Source organism: Lutra lutra, chromosome 1, assembly GCF_902655055.1.
Source record: "Lutra lutra chromosome 1, mLutLut1.2, whole genome shotgun sequence".
NCBI lineage: Eukaryota > Metazoa > Chordata > Mammalia > Carnivora > Mustelidae > Lutra > Lutra lutra.
Window position 1 is genome coordinate 110,778,306 of NC_062278.1, and position 26,276 is coordinate 110,804,581.

The 26,276-nt window shown below is 41.3% G+C and overlaps 1 protein-coding gene across 1 annotated transcript in view; it reads right to left on the reverse strand.

The window, feature by feature from the left end:
* LOC125101235 (uncharacterized) overlaps nucleotides 1-23,229 on the reverse strand; it is a 33,695-nt gene extending 10,466 nt beyond the window's left edge. The window contains exons 1-4 of the mRNA XM_047731842.1: nucleotides 23,158-23,229; nucleotides 10,060-10,595; nucleotides 9,053-9,130; nucleotides 3,102-3,159 (exon numbers count right to left, since the gene is read on the reverse strand). Of these exons, the coding sequence (XP_047587798.1) occupies nucleotides 3,102-3,159; nucleotides 9,053-9,130; nucleotides 10,060-10,595; nucleotides 23,158-23,229 (744 nt within the window). The remainder of the gene's footprint in view (nucleotides 1-3,101; nucleotides 3,160-9,052; nucleotides 9,131-10,059; nucleotides 10,596-23,157) is intronic.
* Nucleotides 23,230-26,276: the final 3,047 nt, after the last annotated feature.

The window sequence follows — 26,276 nt, forward strand, 5'->3', positions numbered from 1 at the left end:
ACAAAGAGGCAAAGATGCTTGCTTCTCTCCAAATACAACCTGAAAATAAAATACCTAGTACTGCTTATAGTAATGGTAAGATCCGTCCTACTCTCTTAATTAATCCTCATCTACGTGGAAAAGTAATACTCACCAACTGGCCTTAAATCTGTGAACACTTTAAGAGAAAATATAGAAAATCTCTTTGTGGGAAGGGGAACAATGAAAATAAAAAAGGCTGAGAAGCACCAAATTAAATTGACCAGTGCAGACTGTACTTTGAAGTTCCCACACTGGTTTCTTATATTTATACAAAATACTTTTTCCGGCGGTCAAATTCTTCTGTGAACTTCAAGAAACACTTACTACTTTCCATTTTTGATTCATAGTACCAACACCCTCTATTACCCAAGCCCTCACCATTACTCTGTGAGGAAACAATGATAACAGTGGAGTTTCTGACTCTGGCAACTAGCAGGGGCCGAGGCCTTGTGATATTCCAGACAGGTATCTAAACAACCAAATGGTTCCCACAACCGGGTGTGGCAAACTACTGAGACCATGGGGGGAAAAAATGTAGCTGGGTTTTGTTATGCCCATAAGTACCTTGAGAGTGGTCACAAATACCTTCAACACCTGGACATACCTTCCTATTTATGTGGTAAGAACGGACCCAAGTGCTTTGCTTAACTCCCACTGTAACTCTGACCATTGCAGACCTGAATTCATACACCTCTCACAGCTTCCTCTTTCTCACAACATCAAAATATGACCATGTAAGATGCCTAATCACTATTACCTTAACTGTAGACAATGTAGCAAGATAATGTTGGTAGTTTAGCAAGGATCATTCCAGGATCCTGAAGGTTAGAGGTCCAGATGATCAGGCTTGTGAAAGGCAGTTTTTGTAACCATGTGATATACTGGGATTTGGGGACAACGTAGGTGGGGATATAAGAGGCTTGGAAAGCTTCTCCAACCTGGGCAGGCAGAACCCGAGTATCACCAGCCTCAGCACCTGTCCTGGGAGGAGCTGGAGAGACCTGAGAAGCCACAGTCACTAACACTCCAACCCAATGCCCTCTGTGTCCATTATCTAACCCTAACCAAGCCTCAAACCAAGTCTTCTGTGGGATCATTTCAATTCAGAAAGTAATACTCAATAAAAAAAAAAAAAAAAAAAGCATAACCACCATTTTGGAGCAGAGCTGATCCTAGTAGAAAAGTGCTCCCCTTTCTGCTCGTTGCTGACAATACCTTAAGTACTGAATTGGCCCTTCAAAAGTACATCCTCATTCAATTAAGTAGAAAACTCCAGATTATCATATTGTAGCTGAGCTTGTTATATTAAATTCTTTCACTTGTCTGGAGGATAAGTACTACAGTAAAGCAAATATATCATCCTTTTACTAAGGGCTATCAGCTAGATGAGATTACCAACACTCTATAAACATTTTAGTCCCTGGTCAAAATTAATTTTAAGAAAACATCCTACAGAATTTATGATTATACCTTTCAATACAATCTGAGTACTTTCTTCTTACTCTTGGATTACTTTTGCCTCTGTGAGAATATCAAATTCACATGTAAATGAGTGCCTATTAAGAGCTGTTTAAAGTCATGTACGTCATCCAGTACATATAGAGAGGATTTTGGTGATTGCTCTTAGGTTAAAGATTTCGTCCCATCTATAGTTATAAACAATATTTTCTGATAATAATCACTTGACTTGAAAAACCAAAGCATCCTACTTTTTCAGCAAAGTCAGAGTCCCCACCAACAGACTTCTCCGAAGTTGTGGATGTAACTGTTGACTGTCCTGCTCCCCTAGGTGTCCTCTGATTACAAGGATTGGTTTGGAGGGTTATAGAATTTTCTAGTCATTTGTGAATCTCACTGTGCTTCATGTGAGTTACTAATGTTCATGTCGTCACCCTTAAACCAAAGTTCTTTTACATACCGTTCACTGGTTTTGTTCTCAATCACTGAATCATAAATGGAACTGATAAAACTTTTCATACTCAATTTCCTCTTTAGGGCAAGTGGCATCTAAGTCATCTTCGATTTTGAAACTGAAAGTATCCAAGTATCCCGTGGAGAGAAGTAGAGCTTGTCCTGCACGTTGTTTTGCAGCATTTCCACTATTACTGGGTCATCTGGTAGTACGTGAACTTTAAATCAAATATCCGACCACACCTGTTGGTGTAATTCATACTATGTTGACTTGTAGTGAGTACAAAAACATCACTTTATCATTTTTTGAGTCCTCTTCCTTAGCATGTCCTCCTTTAGCTTTCCATACATCTCTGTTTGGTACATAACCTAAAATCAAAATGTTATTTGAAAGGCTTTTTTTGTTCACATATACACAACTCCCGCACTACTATATACCCTCCTGAAAGTTGAAATCTTTACCTCTTTTTTTTCTTTGTCATAGTGGTTAAAAGAATTCTGGAAACAGACTACATGAGCTTAAGTCATCTTTCGTTCAGTGTGACCTGAGCACATTACCAAACTTCTTTGGTCCTCATTTTTCTAATCTGTGATATGTAGATAATAACACCTAATGTTCTAGGATTGTTATGAAGTTTCTCTTTTTTTAATATTTTATTTATTTGCGAGAAAGAGCAAGAGACCACAAGCAGGAGGATTGGCAAAGGGAGAGGGAGAAGCAGATCAGGGAGCCCGATGTGGGGCTCTATCCCGGGACCCCAGGATCACGACCTGAGCTGAAGGCAGGCACTTAACCGACTGAGCCACCCAGGCGTCTCTGGATTGTTACGAAGTTTCTATGTATGAGGATTCAGTATGTTAATAGATGTAAAACTCTTCGGACAATGCTTGACACATGATAAACACTCTACATCTTAGCTCTTAGATCTACTGCCACATAAACCACCCAGCTGTTGAGATTATACACGCTCCTGATCTTAAGATTTCTGTGCTGTATTTCTTATACTAATCAAACGATTGACAATTTTAATAGGAAGATACCATATATACAGCCTACAAGTTCATCAAACATCTTAACTATTTCTCTTGGATACTCCAAGGCATAACTGAGCAATGATAGAGCCTTCAACAGAACACAAAATATAAAGTATTGCCTTGAGGCTGCCTACCTTATTACCACTACTGCTGGCTGGAGGGGTCACAAACATTCTCAGGCTCCCTTGATATCTGAAATAAAAACCACAAGACCAGATATAGCACAATGGCAATGTAAATCAAGCATGTTCCCAGCAGTTGATAGCAAAATTACACACACACGTGTACACATACCTACAGCACATTTACCCAGAGGTGGTCACTATTCTTATTGAAAGCCTATTACTGTATTCGGCCTTCTTCCTCCCCCACAAAAGGACATTAAGATTCTTTTTTTCTTTCTTTCTTTTTTTGGTTTCACTAAAAAATCTGTAGGAGCTACTCACTTGCTGGAAGTAAAGTCCAAATCGGGTGCTAGCTGAATGTTGAATACAGTTAAAAGAAGAATAGGTGAGCATCTACCTCTTCAGCTGAAGTTTATTTAGGTAATGAGATAAATCTGTTGTTGACAGACAAAAGAAGGGCAGAAAATTTTGCTTATTCTCTATTTTAGGGAAGATTTCACAAAAATCTGTCTGCCTTAGTAAGAAAACAGATGTTTACCCAATATGGCATTTTACTATCTCAAGAACCATTTTTGTTCATAGTCAACATGTGTATTTCACTAATTTGGCTTCTATCTAGGATGTAGAAACTTAGCATGAACATCACTCTTACCTAAACAACTAGGAAAACTATAGAAAAACTTTTCTTAAACCTGTTGGAGATCTGAGGTTAGGATAACCAACTGGACTTTCCCTCATTTTAGTCCTGTAAGTCCTGGGAAACTCCTCAATACCACACAAATTGGGATGGTTGGACATCCTAACAAGGGTCACAGACCAAGCAACTAACCTGAGCTCCAAGGAAAAGACTGGTCCTATCAGGAAGATAGGATGTGAGCACTGAAGAAGAGACATCAAGAACTAGGAATTCAAGACATCATCAAGAAGAGACATCAAGGTGCTAGGAATTCAGCTAGAATTGTTAACAAACTGCTAAAGGCCAACAGGGGACAAGGATGCCCTAAAAGCCTCAGATAAAAAAGGAGCTTGCTTCTATTTATAGCCTCTTCTCCATGTTCTCACTGGGTGCTGATGAGAAAAACAGGACAAGGCAGGAGGTCAGAGAGAGCCTCTCTTGGAGATGAAGGCCTTGGTGGAGGAGAAAAAGCTCCCACCGTGGAAAGTACAAAAGTCCTGCCATCCTCTTCCTATGAACAATAGCTTCAAGCCCCTGGGAAAGGGGCAGCAGACTCTATTATCTCCAAGGCTCAGGTAAAGGGCCCTTGATACTGGGTAAGAATAGGAATAAGAGAGGACAAAGAGCTTCTGTCCCTGGGTAAGGAGGGACAGGAAACAGTCTTGGGCCCAAGATCTTATGTTAATAAAATTCTAGGAATCAGGAGACTCTTATCTTCTCAAGACTCATCAAAGATGCAAGGTAGAATTCTGTGTCACAGGGAGACTGAAGGGCTGAGGAAGCCCCCACTTAGAAGGCCCAAACATATAAGGCTTGCTTAAGAGAGGCTGGACCAAGATGACTGATCCTCTGGCTCCCATTACCACCATGCTATCAAGCAGCAGGTTACAGGCAGAGGAAAAGGCAAAGGCATGGATAGAGGCCCTTTTTGTGCAGGTTAAAAAGAAGGCTCGAAGCTGAGAGTAGAAAAGGAATATTGAAAAAATCCCTCCAGCATTCTAGCCCACCATAAGTATAAGGTAACACCAAAGGAAACTGAAACCAGTGGTGTACTGAAGGTGAAAAAAATCAAACCCAAACCCAGCTCAACTGCTGAGTGATTCAAGACCCCGCATTACTGACTCAGCAGCAGAAGAAACATGCTTATTTGAGTCACACATTATTTTAATGTCTACTGTTTTATACAAGATGCCTAGAATTGGATAGAAAATTACAAGACACATAAAAAAGAAAAGGAAAAAAAACCCCATTGTCGAGAGAGAGAGAGATCAATCAAGAGAATGAGGTTCAGAGGTAACCTAAGTTTGGAATTATGAGGGGGATTTAAAATACCATTTACTAATATATTAATCATACATATTAAAGGTGGATAACAGGAACGATCAGGTAGAAAATTTCAGTAGAGATAAAAACTACGTCAAGTGGAAATGCTAACAAAAAGCACAGTAACAGAGATGAAGAATACCTTGAAAAAGCCAATCAGTACACTTGATACAGCATGCACTTGGAAAGCATGAACTTGAAGCTGTATAATAAAATTACCCAACTAAAATACAAAGAGAAGAAAGTGTGAAAAAAACCTCAAATAAGTGTTCAAGTGTTGTAGGACAAGATCGAACAGTCTAATAAAAGTATATTTGGAATTCAAGAAAGAGAGAGAGCAATAACAAGAAACAAATCTTCCAAAAATGATAAAATATACCAAACCACAGGTAACAAAAGCTCAGATTCCCAAGAAGAATAAACACCAAAAATACGAACCCCAACATATTATATTCAAACCGCTGAAAAGTCAAAGTTAAAGAGAAAGTCTTGAAGGAAGCCACAGAGAAAAAGACACAGTACAGAGAAACAGAGAATTACAGCTGCTTAGGAACTACGCAACTCAGAATACATTGGAGTAATAACTGTAAAACACTAAAGGAAAAATACTGTTAATGCAAAATACTGTGCCCAGGGAAAATATCTTTCAGATATGATGGAAAAATAGACTTCAAAAGACAGACAAAAAGCCAAAAAACCAAACAAAACCGAGAAAATTTATTATCAATAGACCTGTACAAAAATAAAGGTCAAAACAACTTCCTTCAATACAAAGAACATGATACTAAACAGAACTTGCTTCCAAAAAAGGAAATGAAGATTTCCAGAAATAGTTAAAACGAAAGTAAAATACAAAAGATTTTTTTTTTTTTTTTAACTGCTCCAAAAGGTAGCCTAAAGCAGTGGTTCTCAACCAGGGGTAATTCTGCCTCTCAGGAGACATTTAACAATGTTGCGACATTTTGATTGTTATAGTTGGGGTGGGGGTAGAGATAGGAATAGAGGGATAGAGATGCAGTGCTACTGGCATCTAGTGGGTGTAAAGGCCAGGCATGTGCTGGACACATCCTACATCCTAGAAAGGTGAACATTGTACAATAAATAACTATTCAGCCCAAAATGTCAACAGTACCAGACTACTGTGGCTTGATTGATTAAAAAAAAAAAGAGAGAGAGAGAGAGAGACAAAGACATAAAATACCAAAACAATGAAATGAAAAAGGCGCAATCACTACAGATCTTGGCCATTAAAAGAATATGACAATATCACAAACAACGGTATGCCCATAAATTCGAAACTTAGATGAAATACACAAACTCCTTTTAAAACACAAACGACTAAGACTCACTTAAATACATAACCTGAACAGTCCTATGTCTATTAAAGACATTGAATTTGTAGTTTAAAAACTTCTAACAAGAAAGACTATAGGTCAGGATGCTTTCACAACCTACAGTGAAGATCATGACAAGATCAAACTAGCTCTTCTTAGTGTACCTAGATTTGATAAATGTCTTATTAGGTGCCAGGAAAAATGCTTGAGTTTCAACCTACTGGAAACTGCAGCAAGTCCAGAATTCCAAGTTACCCCTCCAAGGCACCAGTCCTCACCTCCTACCCCTGCCCCACTCACATTCCCACACTAGGGCCACTTTCCAGGGAACTAGAGGCTCTAGGACAGTTAGGGTTAGGACTAGCTTCCAACACACACTGATGTAGAGCTGACATCTTCACTTACCACATTAATTTTTTTTAAAAGATTTTATTTATTTGACAGACAGAGATCACAAGCAGGCAGAGAGGCGGTGGGGGGGCGGGAAGCAGGCTCCCTGCTGAGCAGAGAGCCCAACTCCGGGCTCGATCCCAGGACCCTGAGATCACGACCTGAGCTGAAGGCAGAGGCCCAACCCACTAAGCCACCCAGGTGCCTTACCTTTGAGCGACATTCAAAACACTGAAGATACTGGAGTCTACCCAGTATGTTGTATTTTCCATAACTGAAGGAGGCTGCTTAAGTGAGAGTTTAAATATAGATAATTTTCTGCTCCTATCTATACTTCAGACCAGTGCACCAGGCAATTTCTTCACTAAAGCTTATTACTTTCAAAGATAGCGTGACTGACCAAAAGGAGTCAGGCCAAGGCTGCTGTAATCCCATAATTTGTAACAATAATTGAGAGCTAAGGTTGGTGCAGTGACCTTCCCTTGCTTCCTTCTTCCTTCCCTTCAGTTTACTTCTACAAAACTAGACAAAGAAACAGTTCTGCCAGCATCCAAATTGGTTCTAGTGGCAAGAGTGAACAGAAGTTTGAGACTTTCCTGTATAAGTGACTATAATTTTGTAGTTCTAGACTATGCAGGAGTACTCTCTGGGAGAGAAAAGCAATGTGAGTTTTTTGGGGAAAAGCAGTTTTTCTGAACATTGTAAGTAGTTTTCAATACTCTGCAATCTTTAGAACAGGGCTCTCTAAAAGAAGCATAATGTGAACTACATATATAAAATTTCTAGTAGTCACATTAAAAAAGTGAAAATTAATTTTAATATATTTTATTCAACTCAATATATCCAAAATATCATTTCAGCATGCAATCAATTTAAAAGTAGAATATTTTACTTTAAAAAACAAGACATTAAAATCTGGTGATCTGGTGTACGTTTTACAGCACATCTTATTTTATTTTTTATTCTTATTTTTATAAAGACTCTTGTTAACATTTTTAAGTTTTTATTTAAATTTCAGTTAATATATGGTATAATATTAGTTTCAGATGTATAATATAGTGACTTAACACTTCCATACATTACCTAGTGCTTGTCGCAAGTGTCCTCCTTAATCCCATCCCCTATTTAACCCACCCCCCCACCTCCCCTCTGGTAACCATCTGTTGGTTCTCTATAGTTAAGAGTCTGTTTCTTGGTTTGCCTCTTCTTTTTTCCCCCCTTTGCTCATTTTTCTTAAATTCCACATGTGAGTGAAATTATACGATATTTGTCTTTCTCTGACTTACTTCACTTAACCTAATACTCTCTAGCTCCATCCATGTCATTGCAAATGGTGAAGATTTTATACTTTTTTTGGCATATGTATATATATATACACATACATGTATATATACATACACATACCCCACATATATATATTATATGGTATACAATATATAGTTTGTGTGTGTGTTTCTCACATCTTCCTTATACCTTCATCAGTTGATAGACACCTGGGCTGTTCACATAATTTGGCTATTGTAGATAATGCTGCTATAAAGACTGAGGTGCATGTATCCCTTTGAATTAGAATTTTTATACTCGTTGGGTAAATACCTAGTAGCGCAATTGCTGGGTCACAGGGTAATTCTACTTTTAACTTTTTAGGCACCTCCATACTGTTTTCCAGAGTGACTGCACCATTTTGCATTCCCACCAACAATGCAAAAGGGTTTGCCTTTCTGCATATCCTCACCAACACCTGTTTCTTGTGTTGTTGATTTTAGCCATTCTGACAGGTGCAATGGGGTATCTCACTGTAGTGCTGATCTGCATTTTCCTGATGATGAGTGAAGCACATCTTATTTTAGACTTGCCTCATTTTTTTTTGAGATTTTATTTATTTGACAGAGAGAGAGAGAGAGAGATCACAAGTAGGCAGAGAGGCAGGCAGAGAGAGAGGGAAGCAGGCTCCCTGCTGAGCAGAGAGCCCGATGCGGGGCTCCATCCCAGGACCCTGAGATCATGACCTGAGCTGAAGGCAGAGGCTTTAACCCACTGAGCCACCCAGGTGCCCCTAGACTTGCCTCATTTTAAGTGCACAGTAGTCACTTGTATTTTGTGGTTACAGTATTGGACAGCATAGCTATAGAGCCTCTCAGTTTCCTTCTTGATCTGCCCACCACACCTGCACTAGCCCTTCCAGGGCATCTGTAAAATTAGTCCCAGAGCACTGATTAATACAGCTGATTGCTCACCTGCCTCTATCCTTGGGCAAGGAACCAAATGCCTTCAGAAGCTTGGCATTTTCACATTCTGCATATTCTTCAAAGGCCCTGAAATATAATGAGGGGTGGGGTGAGCACTGGATCAGAAAGGTCTCATGATTCCAACAACTGTTTAGTTAATAGAATCATCCCTTCTCTGTCTCTTGATGTCTTAGTAGCTGAGTGGTCCAGAGAAGAATCCCTTTTAATGCTATTTTTATATCACTGAATTTTACCAAAGACAGCCTTCAGGAAAAGATGAGAGTTGGGGCCAGTACCAGGTTCATAATTTGCTGGGCCCAGTGGAAAAGAGAGAAGAGGGAGCCTTTGGTTCAAAAATTAAGAACTTCGAAAGGTGACCGCAAAGCAGTAAAACAAGTGCAAGGCCCTCCTTCTGAGCACGGAGCCTTGTATGACTACACAGGTTGGACGTCTGTGAAGCTGGTGCCAATTGAAGCTTCTGTCCTTGGAGGAAGCAAGGAAATGGTGACATTACCTAGACTATCCCTGAGGACCTGACCCTTAATGGAGACTCCAAAGTTATGTGTACTAGAATTCACTGCGGAAGAGGTTTTCAGGCCAGTGAGAGCTCTTCGGAAAAAATGTAGTGAGGGGATCAAGGAAGTGGGTAAGACTTAGCTTTGCTGGTTAAATCACTGAGTATCCCGGGTATTCCAAAGGTCAAGCTTCTGTGACCCCCAAGTGGAGTTACAAAAGATTGCCACCTGCAACGTGACTCCACGCCTGGGCAGGAGTCCCTTTGAGGCTGCTTCAGAGTCAATTTGCCCCTCTTCAAGCCACAAACGGGCGCTGCCGGTGAGGGAATTCGGGAGCTCCCTCTGTGGGAGTCGGTGGGAGCCACGGCCCGGCTTCGGGCACCTGACCCTGCGAGGGCGGACCGGGTTAAGGCCACGGGAGGGGACTCGGCGTACCCGCGCCCAGAAGCGTCCCCTCCCGCGCCCGCACTTCCGCCTCTCCCCCACGGGGGAAACGCACACCTGCAGCTGTAGGGGGCTTGGGCTGGCAACGGCCGGTCGGGCCCGGGCCCCGAGGCCCGCCCGGGCCGGTGCAACCCACCCGAACCATAGTCACTGTTGCTGAAGCCCGCGGCGGCTTCGCAAAGGGCGACCGGGGACTCGCCCCTGCACCTGGTCTGGCCTAGCCGCGGCCACACTATCGCAAGGGCCCTCGGTGCCCGGAGCCTCAGAGACCCCTTTCCCGCCACTGACGTCCGAGGGAGGTAACGGGTCAGAGCGTCTGCCAGCAGCCGCTCAACTGAAACGCCGGCCGGGAAGCGTGCGCAGCCAGCAGGTGCTTTCCCCGGGCGACAGGCCCCGCCTCCAGGAGATAGGCCCCGCCCCCGGGCGACAGGCGCCCCCTCCTGACGACAAGCCCCGCCTCCGGCCGCGTACGCTGCCAAGCTCCTCGCGGAGTCGCGGTTGGGCTGTGGGTTTGGTCGGATTCTGGGATGGCTTGTACCTGCCCCGGCTTTCGTGTCCCTACTCTTCTTAGTAGTCTGGCTGGTCGCGGTATGCTAGTGGCGTTTGGCACGCAGGTGGCGTCATGCTGGATGTTGGTTAACGAGAAAAAGATTCGCTTTCCTTGGCGGGTGTGGGCTGGAGACCGCTAGCTTAGACTCCAGTGGGCCAACGAGCGAGGAACGGCCATGGCCTCCAGGGGGCGCCCTCTCCACGAGGCTCTCCGCAGCTGCTCCGTTTCTTCCTCGCTATCAATTTACTTACAGCCCAGAGTCAAGATGTCAATTTAATATCACAGATTTCTTACGCAACTGAACTTTTAAATGACTCACTTTATTTTAAAACAGTATTGATAAATTAATAAGATCCCTATTAATGCAACATCCACGTTTAGTTCTAAATTGAAAGGAAGGTCAAATCTGTTACTTATTAGCAGTTCACCCTTGAAGTAGCTGCAATTGAAATCTGTTTCAAAACAACTATGTAGCTGGAGATACTATGAAAATGTACCTTCTTTCCCAGTTAGTGGATATAAAAGTTTGAATTAGATCTGAAACGTTTCCTATTCACACTGATTAAATCATGCCACAGGAAAAAAGGTTATCTTACCTACCTACATTATCATAATGCTGTTTTACATAATCAGAAATGGATTAATCTCAGAGATCTTTAAATATAACCATCATACTCAATGTCAGTGTGTTTTCAAATCTGTCTTTAAGCCTATGTTATTTAACTCATGCAAAGATGTAAATTTTGAAAGATGTTCATAAATGGGGTTAACATAGTACAATTTTGTTGATAAAGATCCCGTTAATTTCTTTCATGTTAGGGAGATTGATTTTATTTTCTTCCATATATCCATTGTCAGTAACTATTAACTCTGCTATATCCATTGTTAGCTGTCAGTTTAAGAACTTTAACTTTGAAATGCATTTGAAATATGTCAGTTACATAGTATTTACTTTTTTTTTTTTTACTTCTCTGATGGAAATACACATTCCCCAGTCATTTCAAATAGCAAACATATTCAAATAGTGACTTTTTTTTTACTTAAAATTTTTTTAAATTTATTTATTTTAAAGAGAGAGAGAGTGTGTGTGAGCCAGGGGAGGAGCAGAGGGAGAGCGAATCCCAAACAGACTCCCCGCTGAGCACTGAGCCCTTTGTGGCACTGGACCCCAGGACTCTGAGATCATGACCTGAGCTGAAATCAAGACTCAGGGCTTAGTTGACTGAGCCACCCAGGTGCCTCTTGAATAGTGAATATTTTAAAAACATTTTTCTTTATAGAACTATCTGATTTCTGTGTGTAAACTACAATATCCAAACTCTTATTTTTCATTAATGTGAGATTTTAAAATATTATTTAAGGAAATTCATATTACTGGATTCTATAAGGCTCATTGGTTGTGATTTTTTTAGTCTTGGTGACTCGAAGAATAATGCAAACAATTGATGCTACACATTACTACCCAACTGCAGCTGACATTCAAGTAATGACACTGGAATATGATTTTTAAAAAATGTTTTTCTTGAATTAATGTGTGTGTCAAACATGAACAACTCTGTCATATCCATTGTCGGTAATTATTGAGGGTAATTCTCATCAGATTTTTAAAAATTAAATTTTGGATTTTGTGATAATTGTACATTCATGAGTAGTTATAAGAAATAATGCAGAGATCTGTGCCATTTACCCAGTTTTCTCCAAAGGTCACATTTTATAAAACTATAATATAACTAGGATGATGAGATTGATGTAGTCAAGATACAGGACATTCCATGACCAGAAGAATCCCCCACATTGCCCTTAAGAGTATACCCACTTTCCACCTGTCCCTATCCCATCCTTAATCCCTGATAACTATTAATCTGTTCTCTATTTCTATAATCTTGAAATTTTCACTTCAGGATTGGCATATAAATGGAAGCACTCAGTATGTAACCTTTTGAGATTGGCATTTTTTACTCATCATACTTCTCTGGAGATTCAGCCTAGTTGTTTCCTACGTCAGTAGTTGGTGCCTTTGTGTTGCAGAATATTATTTCATGGTGGATATCCCACAGTTAAACTATACCACAGTATACCACAGTTACACCATTCACCTATTGAAGGACATCTGGGCAGATTCCGGTATTGGGCTTTTATAAATAAAATTGCTGTAAATTTTTTTGTGTATAGGTTTCTGTGTGACTGGGCATCTTCATTTCACTGGAATAAACGCCCAGAAATGCAATTTGCTGGGTTGAATGGCAGTTGTGTGTTCAGTTTTTCAGAAGCTGTCAAACTGATTTCTAGGGGCTGCACCATTGTGTATGCTCACCAGCAAGTTATGAATGAACCAATTTCTCCAAGTTCTCTCCAGCATTTGGTATTGTCACTATTTTTTATTTTAGTTATTCTGGTAGGTATTTAGTGATATTAAAACCACAATGATATCTCATTGTGGTTTTAAGTTGCTAATATTTCCCAGTTGCGTAATGACATTGAACATCTTTTCATGTGCTCATTTGCAATCCATGTATCCTCCTCAGCGAATTATCTCTTCATGGGACTCGGGTTGTGCGTGTGTGTTTGTGTGTGTTTACTGTTTGGACACCCCTCCCCCCGCCAGCTTTACTCTTGTAGAATTGACAAATAAAATTGTAAGATAAAGTGTACAATGTGATGATTTAGTATATGTATACATTGTGAAAGTTTCCCCCTTGCAATAAAGGCATCTGTCACATATTTACCTTTTGTGTGTGTGTGAACATTTCAGTGCTACTCTTAGCAAATGCCAATGATACAACACAGTGTTATCAACTAGAGACACATGTTACACTTTAGAATCTCAGACCTTATACATCTCATAACTAAAAGTTTGTATCTTTTTACCAAACTCTCCCTATTTTAATTCTGTTGAGATTTGTTTATATATCCTAAATACTAGTTCTTTGTCAAGTACATATTTTACAAATATTTTCTCCCATTCTGTAGCCTGTCTTTTCATCTTCTTAATAGTCTTTCAGAGAGCAAAAGTTTTTAACTTCATTAATGTTCAATACCGATTTTTTCTTTTATGGGTGGTGTTTTGTGTTAAGTCTTAAGCTCTTTGCTCAGCCTAGATCTTGGAGATTTCCTACTTTTTTTTTCTAAAAGTATTATGGTTTCCTTTACGTTTTTTACCGTTTGAGCTAATTTTTGCTTAAGGTGTGAGACTTAGGATTCATTTTTGTTGTTTTGTTTATGGCTGTGCAATTGCTCCAGCAGCAGCTAGACTTCTATCTTCTTTTTTTAAAAAGCTTTGTTTAAGAGGAAAAATTATAAACTTGATGAAACTACAAAATTAGTTGAGGATTTGGAAATTAAATTCTATTAAGAAAGTAGCATGTTAGCTATGGAAAAAGTAATACAGTACACTTTGCATTAAGAATGACAGCAGGAGAGGGACGCCTGGGTGGCTCAGTGGGTTAAAGCCTCTGCCTTTGGCTCAGGTCATGATCTCAGGGTCCTCGGATAGAGCCCCGCATTGAGTCCTGCTTCGGGCTCTCTGCTCAGCAGGGAGCCTGCTTCTCCCTCTCTCTCTGCCTGCCTCTCTGCCTACTTGTGATGTCTGTCAAATAAATAAATAAAATCTTAAAAAAAAAAAAAAGAATGACAGCAGGAGAAGAAATAATCCAAAAGGAGAATGTTCTTTATAGCATTTAAAAAAAAATTTATTTATTTAAGAGAAAGAGAGACCAGGGGAGGGGCAGAGGGAGAGAGATAATCCCAAGCAGACTCTGCACTGAGCAAGGAGGCCACTGCCAGGCTTGATCTCACAACTCTGAGATGATGACCTGAGCTGAAATCAAGAGTTGGATGCTTAACTGACTGAGCCACCCAGTCACCCCTTTACTCATGCATTTTTAATCTATTTCTCCACATAACTCATGCAATTTTTATTTGTGGATATTGACGTGATGTTACTTGGTGCACAGATATTTGTAATTATTATTTTTTCATTGTTATTTGTATGCCTTGTCATTATAAAGCACTCTTCGAGACATCTCCTTTGACACTGCTTTCCTTAGATTCATCTTTTTTTTTTAAATTTTTTTTTTAAAGATTTTATTTATTTATTTGACAGAGAGAGATCACAAGTAGACGGAGAGGCAGGCAGAGAGAGAGAGAGAGAGGGAAGTCAGGCTTCTTGCTGAGCAGAGAGCCCGACGTGGGACTCGATCCCAGGACCCTGAGATCATGACCTGAGCCGAAGGCAGCGGCTTAACCCACTGAGCCACCCAGGCGCCCCTCCTTAGATTCATCTTATATGATATGTTAGTGGTCTCTCTCCCTGTTGGTTTTTTTGTTTTGTTTTGTCTTTGCCTATACACTTCCTACCATTTCACTTTCAGTTTCAAACCCCTTTGTTTTTAAGATCTCCTGTATACAGGTGTTAAGCTGATTCTGCTTTGTAATGCCATATGAAAGTTTTCTTAGTTGATTGAAATCTATTGCTATCAGCCACGGTGTGCTGGAGCCTCTCACACCAACTCATGAGTTTCTAACTCCACATTAAGTGGTAGCAGCTCTGTAGCTTGAAACCCGCCGTGGGAGGGTTAGATAGAGGCTAGACAAGAGTGGTGGAAGGAACGTTCTGAAGCAGAGTCTTAAGTCCTTCAAAGGGAATGAAAGGTGCCTGCTCTGGAGGTGAGGACAGTGGGGAATAGCGTACACAATAGAAGTCCAGGTGCACAACATCCAGACCTTGGGGCTCTAAGACGCTGGCACTGACAGGTCAAGAGTCATAGGTGCAGAGCATGTCCTCTCCTCTTCCACTCCTGCCCCAGGGTCACCCCTAGACTCATTATAATGTATTTGCATTACGGTTACAGCCCCATCCCCATGGAGAAAAGCTGCCATGAAAATGGTTCAGGTACAAAGCTTTATAGGGTCAAAAACTCCTCTCCCAACCAGTGGGAAGAATGCCCCAAATGATTGGAAGCAACTTCCATTAGAGACTTCCCCACTGTATGTCCCAGCTCCTCTTAGCCAGAGAGACACAACAAATATCCAATCCCAATTCATTCAGAGTTCCTAGGCTGGGACTAGGGCCAGTTCCATCTCTGGCTTTCCAACCTCCTCTTTAATAAGCTGCTTTGTGATTGCTACTTTCCTTCTGGCTGTCTTTATTACAGCGTGGATCCCCATGAAAATTTTCTTCTGGGGAATCCAAGGACCCAGACCTCCATTCACACAATGTAGACTTTCCCATCTGTGATAGTAGGAGTATGCATGCACACTGTGGAAATCAACAAAAGCTACAAGTTAAAGTGTTTTGATTTGTTTTCCCAAGGACAGGTGTTCAGTATCAGCTAGCACATCACTGGCTATCAGTGATATGTGCAGCTTAATTCTGTCATACTATTTTCTTATGTTTTATGTTTTAATACCTACTATGCAATACGTTTTGTACTTATTTTTTGAGTGTGCAAGTGTGGTCCAATACTTTGGAAAGTATTTATCATTGATCTAAAAATTACAGTTATAAACATAACTTAGGATCAAACTATCTGTTTAGACAGAATCTATTAAGTCCCCACTGTGAGCAGTCACAAATTAGTACATTTCCTTTTTCTTTCCCCTCACTCCTCAGTTCAATTTTAATTGCTATCTTTCTTAGCATTTACCTTCGTATTGCTAAATAAATTCCCATTGTTTTTACTTGATTTCTCAGCTGTTAACGATATCAAGAGATATGACCCCTTTTGACCCCTTACTATAAAGGATGAGTGAATTCAATGTGCATTAGTACCTACTTATTCTCCAAATTCTTGTCTCAAATCTGTTAGATAAGTCCTTCCCATACAGGAAGAATTACTGAAACTGCTATAGAAACATACAGATGGATGGAAATTAACATGGACGCACTGGTGCTTCATCAAGGCTTGACTTTGAACACATTTTTCTCTTCCTCATTCTTGAAGCTTCTCCTTCCCCTTCACCTGTTTTTCTGTAGAATCCTCTGTTCCAGGAACTTGGCATTGATATCAACATTCTGCTGACTTCGATATATACTTAGGAGACTTAGATGGTGGGTGTGGGTGCTGGTCCTAAGACCCTCGTTGAAGACACGGCGGACTCAGCTGGCGGCGCTACCAGATTCCTACTGAAAACACTCAGATCCTGCATTTTCCTGGAAAACCCCTCAGCCTTTTACCCCAGGTGGGCTTGCAGCGCTGGAGGCATTAGGCTGCTGCAGCCTCCTTTGCCTGGCGAAGTAACACACTATCTTCTTTTTTTATACCCAAACTTTGTCTTCACATTATGAATTTCAGCTCAGAAGCTCAGAGGTCGGTTTTCGACATGACTGCATTTTCTTCCCGAATTGTTGCCATAATCCCCGCATTTGCTCTAATCTTTATCCCACAGCAAAGTAGCTTCAATCTCAGTGGTAAGCCTGTTGTTTTTTTGTTTATCTCTTGGCTGAGAGAACTTTATCTTCCAGTGTTTTGTACAAGAAGGGCTCATCAGATATTCAAAATGTTCATTTCTTGCCTTTATGCTTGAGCGGCATTTTGAGTGAGTAAAATATTCCTTGGTTACAGCTTACCTTCTTGAGGGTATTATAAACATTGCTCCACTATTTGTTGGTATGGGAATTTGCCTTGGGGAAATCTGAGGTCAGCCTTATTTCCCCCCACCCCCTTGTAAATGAATTAACATTTTTGCATAGCTCCCCAAAGATTCTTTGTCTTTGAAGTTTAGTAGCTTTGTGACAGTATGACAGTACTATTCCTTTGTCCTGGATCATGGCGTGTCCTTTCAATTTTGCAAATCAAATCTTCTTTTACAGGATTTTAAAAAATTAAGTAATTTGCAAGTTCAAAGCAACTATTTTTTTTTGATAAATGTTTTCCATAATCTGTTTTTCTTTTCCTCATTTGTTTTTATAGGCTCTTTGCACAGATCTTTTGCAGTTCCTATGGGTAACCTCATTTTTGAGTCAGTGGTGAGTTTTTCCTAAGCAGGTATTTGCAGGAACCTCACATGGAGCTGGGGCCACACCTGTGTTTTAAGCGAGCAGAAATTTGCTTTTGAATCTGAGCTTTAGGTGTAAGTTTGTGTGTGTGTGTGTGTGTGTGTGTGTGTGTGTAGGTGTGAGTTTTGGCAGGCTTTTATTCTCCTCAGTAATGGAAAACCGCTGCTATAGGGCTTGCCACTTTGCAAGTCTCTCTTCTCCTCCAACCACAAGGGTAGACTCTTACGTAAAATGACCTTTTACCTGTGTAATGCAACCTTGCCTCCTCTGCCTTTCACATCGAAACCGGGGCCAGGGAAGCTGCCATTGTGTGCACACTGTATTCCTGTTACAGACAAAAGATTTTGTTTTTGCAGAGTGTGCTCTTATCCTTTGAAAACGAACTTGATGATCTTTTTCTGAGCTCTGTAGCCCCCTTTCCACTTTCTGCCGTACTCTTCATGCATTTCCAGTGCTTTTCCTAACCCTTCCTGCTTTTTCCAGTTTTGTGACTAGATGTTTCAGCAATCTCTGTTTCTTTGAAGGAAGAGTTTGATTTTTGCTTCCCATTCTGCTGGTTGCTTTAGGATGATTTCCAAGAAAAGGAAGACATGATAACCGCAAGCTCCATCTTCAGGCCGGAGGTCTTTTAACTAAATTCTTACTTCGCTGGAGTTTTGTCAATTGCAGTTTCCAGCTTCTAGCCATGAGAACTTGCTGGAGACTTGTTTTGATGCATGCAGAGACAGCAGAATGTGGGGGAAATGTGGCGGGTTCATAATTATCTTACTGGATATTGCCTTTTGAATATCTAATATGGCGACTCTTTGACCTTTGTCCTAACAATGAGCCTTCTAACTTAATCAATCTCAGTGCTAAGCCTGTTGTTTTTTCACTTATCTCTTGGCTGATAAATAGTCCTAGATTAATAGATAAATAGTCCTAGCCATAGCCTAAAGAGATAAAGGATGATTTTTGCCGAGTCCCTTCTTCCCTGCATGATACATATTATCTCAACCTTTGTTGTCTCTCTAGTTCCCATCTCCTTTGTGAGGCCCCCCCCCCCAAATCCCCTGTCCTTGGAAAGGAAATTGATATACCCCAAATCCTCTTCCAGTAATGGACTTCAACATTTCCTACCTCCTGAAAATACCTGAAATGAAACCATACAAACCTTTAGATTCCGACAGATGAAGCAAAGCCCCACAATCTGCTTGTCCCAAAGAGATTTCTCCTCTTCAGATTCCTTCCCCAGCTGCTTCTTAGGGCAACAGATTTCTCTGTGTCATCAAACTAAGAATTCTCTTCCTCTTTCTTCTGTGTCAGATCCTTTGCTTACTATGTGCTCAGGTCTTCCTCTTTGATATATTGTTGTTTATTCTTGATTTATGCTCTTATTTTGGTGTAACAAACACCTCCACCTGCAGCTTGCTAAGAATGAGGGCAGAAGAGGAAAACAGTATTTTGAGGCATTCTATGTCTGAAAATATCTCTAATTCTTCCCTCATTTTAATTAGAATATTGGCTGAGTATAGACGAATAGGTTGGAAATAATTTTATCTCAGAATGTTGAAGGCCTTACTCCATCTGCTAGCTTCTGGAGCTATTGTGGAGAAATTTGACGCCTATCTGCTTCTTGAACTTGTTGTGTATGTAACCTCCCTTTCCCCATCTCTGGGAAATTTTATTATCTTTTCTTTATTACATCTGTTCTGAAATTTCACAATAATGTCTTGTGGTTCCTTTTATAGTTAATGAACCACAATTTGGTGGGTCACCTAAATTAAGAAATTCATGTTTTTCAGTTCTGGGAAATTATTTCTTTTTATAACTTTCTCTTTCAGGAACTTTTGTTAATCGAATATTGACTCTCTTGGATTAAATTTATTTTACGTGGGAAGAACACTTAACATTAAAACACTTGAGCTCATTCATCTTGCATAACTGAAATTTTATGCCTTTAGATGGGGAACTCCCCATTTCCTCCTCTGCAGCTCCTGGCAACCACCATTTCACTCTTTGATTCTATGAATTTGTCTATTTTAGATACTTCGGATAAGTGGAATCATGTAGTATTTGTTTTTCCGTAACTGGCTTATTTCACTTAGCATAATGTTCTCAAGGTTCACCCATATTGTCACATATTGCAGATTTTCCATCTTCTTTTTAGACTGAGTTGCATTTCATTGTGTGTACACACCACGTTTCTTTATTCATTCATCCACCAGTGGACTTCAAGGTCTTTTCCATGTCTTGGCTGTTGTGAATAGTGTGGCACTGAATGTAGGAGAACTAATATGTCTTTGAGGTCCTGATTTCAATTCTTTGGCATAAAGACTCAGAAGTGGGACTGGTGGATCATATGGTAGTTAAGGGTTTACTCTTCAAAATATATGAGGAACTACTACAGTTCAGTTAGCAAAATGCCCTTAATACTCTGATTAAAAATAGCCTGAGGGTTTGAATTGATATTTTGCCAAAGAAAACATAAGATGGCCAACAAATATATATTTTTTAAAAAGTTTAACATCATTAATCATCAGGGAAATGCAAATTAAAAATGCAGTGTGATACTGAGGCCCCTGAGTGGCTCAGTCAGTTAGACCTGATCTGCTCAGGTCATGATCTCAGGGTCCTGGGATCTAGCCCCGCACTGGACTCCACATTTAGCAGGGAGTTTGCTTCTCCCTCTCCCCCTGCCCCTCCAAACTCTCTCTCTCTGTGTCTCAAGTAAATAAATAAATGAAATCTTTTAAAAAATGCAATGTGGCCCTATCTTAAGTCTTTCAGGATGACTATTATAAAAAACCAAAAAACAAAGACAACAAGTATTGGTGAGAAATTAGAGACCTTGCATACTGTTGGTGAAAATACCAAATAGTTATTGCTGGTATGAAAAGCAGTACGGAGGTTCCTCAAGAAATTGAATCTTTTGGATTGATCCTCTGATTCCTTTATCTTTTCTATGTTCTCTTTGCTTTTCTGTTGTTATTTTTCTGATTTCTTAGAAATCTCAACTTCACCTTTCAGTTCTTTTCTTTCAATCTTCATTTCTCTTAATGACTCTTAAAAATTTCTAAAAACTCTTCTTTGAAAGGATTCACCCAAGGCAGAGCAAAGGAGGTAGAAGTTTCTTGAATACATTGCAAGGCATCAGCCAGCAGGACAGCGAAGGAGAGACCCTCTGCCAGGAGGCAGTGGTTGGGGGCTATAGTTAAGTGGGAGAGTGAGGTGGTATGAGGACATATGAAATTTTCTTTTTTTGGTACCTGTGCCCGGTTGTAAGAAGCCCACTGGTCAGTCAAGGTCTATGGCTATTTTGTGGTGGGTAGCTTACCGGGCCTGTGTACATTCAGCTCAGTGGTCGCTGTGGGCTCTTTGACCCTACACAGGTTTCCATGATTCAAGCCTGTTGCCTAAAAGCAGCCTCTACAATAATTACAGTTTTGAGGCCTTTTTTTTTTTTTTTTCTGCCTCCTGCCTTATCTCTCTTTCCTTAGAGTTCCTTTTCTTTCTTTCTTTCTTCCTTTGGTCTGCTTTTGTGTCTTTGGCATTATGTTCTTTTTCTAAAATTGAAGTACCATGGACACCCAGTATTACATTATCATTATATTCTTTCTGGAAATATCTTGTGATCTCTGGCTGTCTCTTCACATTTAAAAGAGCGCTACCATGCTGCTCAGAAGTGCCTTGGGGGGGCTTCTAGGATGATGGGTTTCACTGCAGGGTGGAAGACCCAGCCGTTTTTTAAGGTGGGGGGGGTTACCCCATCATGTCAGTGTCTGTAGGCTACTCAGTTTACCTATAGACAAATTCTCCCATCTCCTGCTTGGGTGGGGAGGAAATGAGAATCTTGATTTCCAGTGTTTTGGAAGCCAAGAGGCCGAAGCCGCTTTAATAAGTAGGCTCTTCTGTCATCTCCCTGTTTGGACTGTAGGGACTCATTCTTACTTCTGGCCATTTCTGGTCCATCTGATTCAAGTCCACCTGCTACACCGTCTTCTGAAAGCAAACCTCTTGTCTGTATGGTCATCTGGCTGCTTGAGTGGAAAGAAAAAAACCTGGGGTTCTAACCCCTCTTCAAACAGACTTTCAGCTAGTTCTTTTGAGATCTAGCCTCTGAAATCCTGTCCTCAGAGACAGCAGATGCTCACAATTCCTCAAACTCTGGGCTTTCCCACAGTCAGTTAAGCGTCTGCCTTCAGATCAGGTCATGATCCCAGAATCCTGGGATCCAGCCCCATGTGGGTCTCCCTGCTCAGCGGGGAGTCTGCTTCTCCCTCCTCCTGCTCTTGCATGCTCTCTCTCTCCCTCTCAAATAAATAAAATCTTAAAAAAAAATAAATTCTCCTGAAGTCTGTAGTCTCACTTCCCATTCTGTCTGTCCTTACAGATTTACATATTTAAAAAGTTATTTTGTCTTGTCTTCCTGTGGTGTGGGAAGGGAGTAGAAATAAAAGCAAGTATTCAGACTGCTGCCATGGCACACCAGAAGTCTAATTTGATTATATGGAAGCTTGGGGCAAGTCCTGCTGGTGGCCTCCTCACCCTTTCCCAAACGGCTACTCCTCCATTACCAACAAAGATCTTTCTAAACATCATTACTTCTCCCCAAACCTCATCCTCCCTTTTCCTAGAACTTTCTCTTCAACCTAACTCCTTTAATGTCCCACCTGCATATCTGAAACTTTGTTCTTTTTTTTTTTTCTAGGACAAAGAACTTATTCTCCTGTTCAGGGGGGGAAAAAATCCCTTTATCTGATACCATCATTCATTCACTGCTTTGGAATTCTGTGTTTTCAACTGCTCTCTCTATGGGTGGTAGAAGTTGTGTATGTCTCTCTCCTCTTTATAAAATAAAAGACCCCAAATTCCCACCCTCCCCCAATGAATTATCCCTGGAATGTAGGTCTACTTCTCTTTTATTTTAGCTCTCTGTCTTTTAGGTCTGAACTATAGGGAGTCTTATGCTTGAGGTATTTTGGGGTGAAGGGTAATAGATGCCACTGACACCAACAAGGTCAGTAGCCAACAGAGAACCCAATAAAAAGAAGCATGGAGATGGGTTGGGGTTGGTGGGCTCTGAGAGAGGGTATATATAGCAGTTATGTATTCTAAGGTATAATTCCTTTCAGTTATTTTCAAGGGTGGAAATAGCATGTTTTTAATTGTAACATAAACTAGTCCGCCACTGGCATAAAGAAACCAGAGTTAATTTTCTCACAGAAGTCTAAAGGGAAGCCACAGCTCAGTCACATCAGGGTAAGCAGCTACCTGATGTTTTTGGCTTTTTCCTCACGGTTGTGAGTTGGCTGCTAATTTCTGACCAACACAGAGGGTGAATCTCATGGAATGATAACCATAGACAAGCCAACTAACTGTGTCTCTCAAAGAGTAGGTTGTCCTCCCCATGGCCATTTTGGGGATTCCGTTATCATTTTAATAAGGGAACCACTTCCTGACAGTCATCTCTGGGAGTTGTCAGGGCAGCTGTGTTTTCCTTGCTTCTGTCCTGGTTCTCTACTGTGAGGCGTTGCTCTAGCTGCCAACCACGAGCTCTACTGACACTCATCCTAGTTGTGTTCATTTCATTAAATTAATGAATCTGCATGGCCACTCTTCAGCTCACACCATCCTCATGCTGGATGCCTTTGAAACTTGCTTTCTTCTGGATACTACTGCCTTTTCTCAGGAACCCCATTTCCCGTTAGGTACCACTTTGACCGACCGGGCATTGCTGTTGTTTTCCTGGGTACCGAGCTACCACTGGGACTGGTAATTATGGCACAGTGAAACTCTCAAGTGCCAAAGCTCTATGACATTTCATGGGGGAGAAAGCCCCTCTCCTTTGTGTTACATTTGCTCATTAGGTACCGTGACTATGATGCTGTGCCTCAGCATTTAACATGATGACTAGTGGAATAATGTTTTTATTTTCATTCCACCTCCCACTCCACCTCCATTTCCCAAGACACATGACAAGTAGTTGTATTTGGAATGGTCCTTCCCCAACTGATATCACTGGGTCATCAAGTTGTTTTCTCCAGACTTCCCCCCATTTTCCATGCTGATTGCTTTTAATGAGCTAGTATAGTCCATTCACCATTTGTCCACATATCTACTAATTCAAAGTATAGGTTCTGACATCAAACCCCACGTTTAGTTCATCAAGGCAGTGGGCTCCCAAGGGTTCCCTTGGGAGGAGATATACAGGTATACAGCAAGAAGGGTGAGAAAGGGACTGGTTAGTTGATGCATTCATTAATCAATCCAACCTACTTGCACTGTACCTTGAAGGAAACTTCTCTATCCAATGGGATGGTTACTGAGCATTCACTAACCTTGTATTTCACAATCTGCTCAAGGGAGTTAGGGCTGAGATCTCTGATGCCCCAGTAGTATGATGGTGTGACTATGACAAGCAGAGTTGATTGCCTAGGAATAAGGTGCTGAAATTAGATGAAGCTTGAAGAAGGTAGGCTTGGCTCAGGAGGATTTTTATTAAGTTCCCAAAGATGATAGATGGTTATGAGCTCTTCAGTCCACAACACACCCCTTTGATCCTTCTCAAAGTTGCCTCCTGCCTCAACCTGGCAGCTTATGCCTTGAGAGGTCCATGGAGCTGCTAGTCTCCCTGTTGAGTAGCAGCTGCTGGCTTGAGTTGCTCAATTGTCACCAAGGGAAATTCTTTGCTTTCTCTTTCTCCTCCCTCCACATCGATCCCTTCCTCCATTTTCTCCTTCTTAGTTTTATTTCCTTGCTTTTGTTTCTTTCTTTTCTCCACTTCTCTTTTCCTATGTCTTTTTTGCTTCCAAGAATTTCACATCTTCCTTTCTCTGACAGTCTTTGTTCAGTTCATTTGAACACACGCAGCAAGCATGCTATGTGCCAGGGTGTATGTTCGGTGGGAAGGATATAAACATCTATAAAACCAGGTGAGTTTTTCTGAAACTTGGTTCATTGTTGGCATCAGAACTGTAATCTGCAAAACAACAACAAAAAAATCATTAAGTGACTACAGTACTTCAGGTGCTTTACACACATCATTGTATTTAATTGTCATAAAAAATAGTCAAGCGAGTTTTCCATTGTACAATTGAGAAAACTGAGACAGACAGGATTAGAGTTAGGCACCTGTGTCCTGTTTCTGACCCAACCCTTTCTCTTTGGTCCTGTCTTTCTTCAATTTATGTTACCCCTTTATATCCTTCTTCTGTTTCTCGTCCTCTTATCTATATTTTGCCTCCCTCCCTAATTCTTTCTCTCTGTGCTATTGCTCTTCCCCAGCCTCTTCTCTTCCTGGTCCCATTCCCCTCCTTCTAGTTTGCTCTCTCTCATCTCCCACTCTTCTCCCCTTTCCCTCTGCATGCTTTCTGGCCATTTTGATGCTGTCTTCCCTTATTCTCTGTTTCCTTCATCCTATCTCTGCATCTCAGGGCTCTCCTTCCCCTTCCTCCTATTTCTCTGTCTCTCAGTCTCTGTGTGCCCTTCTCACCTCTGCTTTCCTAGTTTCTATCTCTTTGCTGTTCTGCCCTTTGGTCTTTCTTGCCCAGTCTTTGTTCTCTTTGTTGTCCTTCCTCTGTTTTCTCCTGCTGTTCTTGTCTCTGACTCTGTTCCTTTGCATCTCTTCCTCATCCTCTGTGTTTATTGCTCTCTCATACTGTACATCTCCCTCAGAGTGTCTGCTTAATTCTTTCTAAAGATTCCTTTTTTCTCCCTCCTTTCTATGTCCTTCTTCCCTCCTCTCCCCCTCACCTTTCCTTTCGCCTTCTTCCCTGATGCCCATTTGTCACTCTTACATTTTTTCTTTCTCTACATCCGCTCTAAGCTTTCCATTCTCTTGTCTTACTCCTTTCCCTGCTATGGCCCTGTTTCTCCTCCAGTTGTCATAACCCAGGAGGAGAAGCCCTATGATTGATCTTTCCCTCTCTTTGGCTGTGGCTTGGTGAAGCTGGGGCTTCTTCCTGCCCTGGAGGCTCTCCTCCTGCTGCTCCCTCTGGGCAGTGTGGACAGGTCCCAGGCTAGCAGAGGCATGACCATGCTGAGAGAAGCCAAAGAAGTCAGAGTCCCATCCCCAGAGAGAAGGGTCATTTTCTAGAGTGTCCAGAGTGGGGACTGCATGCTGGGTGAGGCCACAGTGTTAATATGGAGCAGCAAACTGCTTTTCCTTGACCACTCTCTTGTTGTCCTGTTCGTGTGCTCAGGACACCCCCATGAGCGTCATAGTATTGGTAAATTCTGTGAGGGGCAGCTGCCCCAGTCATGCCCTCTTGGGGTCTGGAACTTTGGGTTACCTGGTCCTGGCATTGATAGGGCAGCATCTAAGAACTCTTCAGTCTGGCTTTATGAAGGCAATGAGATTTGAACCTGCCTGTATGCACCTTCTGCCGTGGTCTGGAGTACAGTTATCTGCACCTTCTCCTGGAGAATGGACTATGCCCATGGCCAGTGGGTGTCCCGCATGCAGAATGCATCCTCTGCTGAGGCTGGGCTGAGGCTCTGTGCTGGGTGTGTCCTCTTTCCTGTGTTCCATTTGACCGTGTCTCAGCTGAGGGCTCTCTCTGGAGTATCTGCTTCTTTGGTTAGGTGCTTATTAAGCCAGGGAATATGTTTTATGATTATTACTGTGAACCCATTAGGGTGGGTACAGTGGTGAGGTCTGGGCCAGATAAATGACACAAAGGCTGGGCCTGAACCTTAATCCAGCTTTCCCCAAAAGGCTCTGTGCATGCTGCTGGCATCATGGGA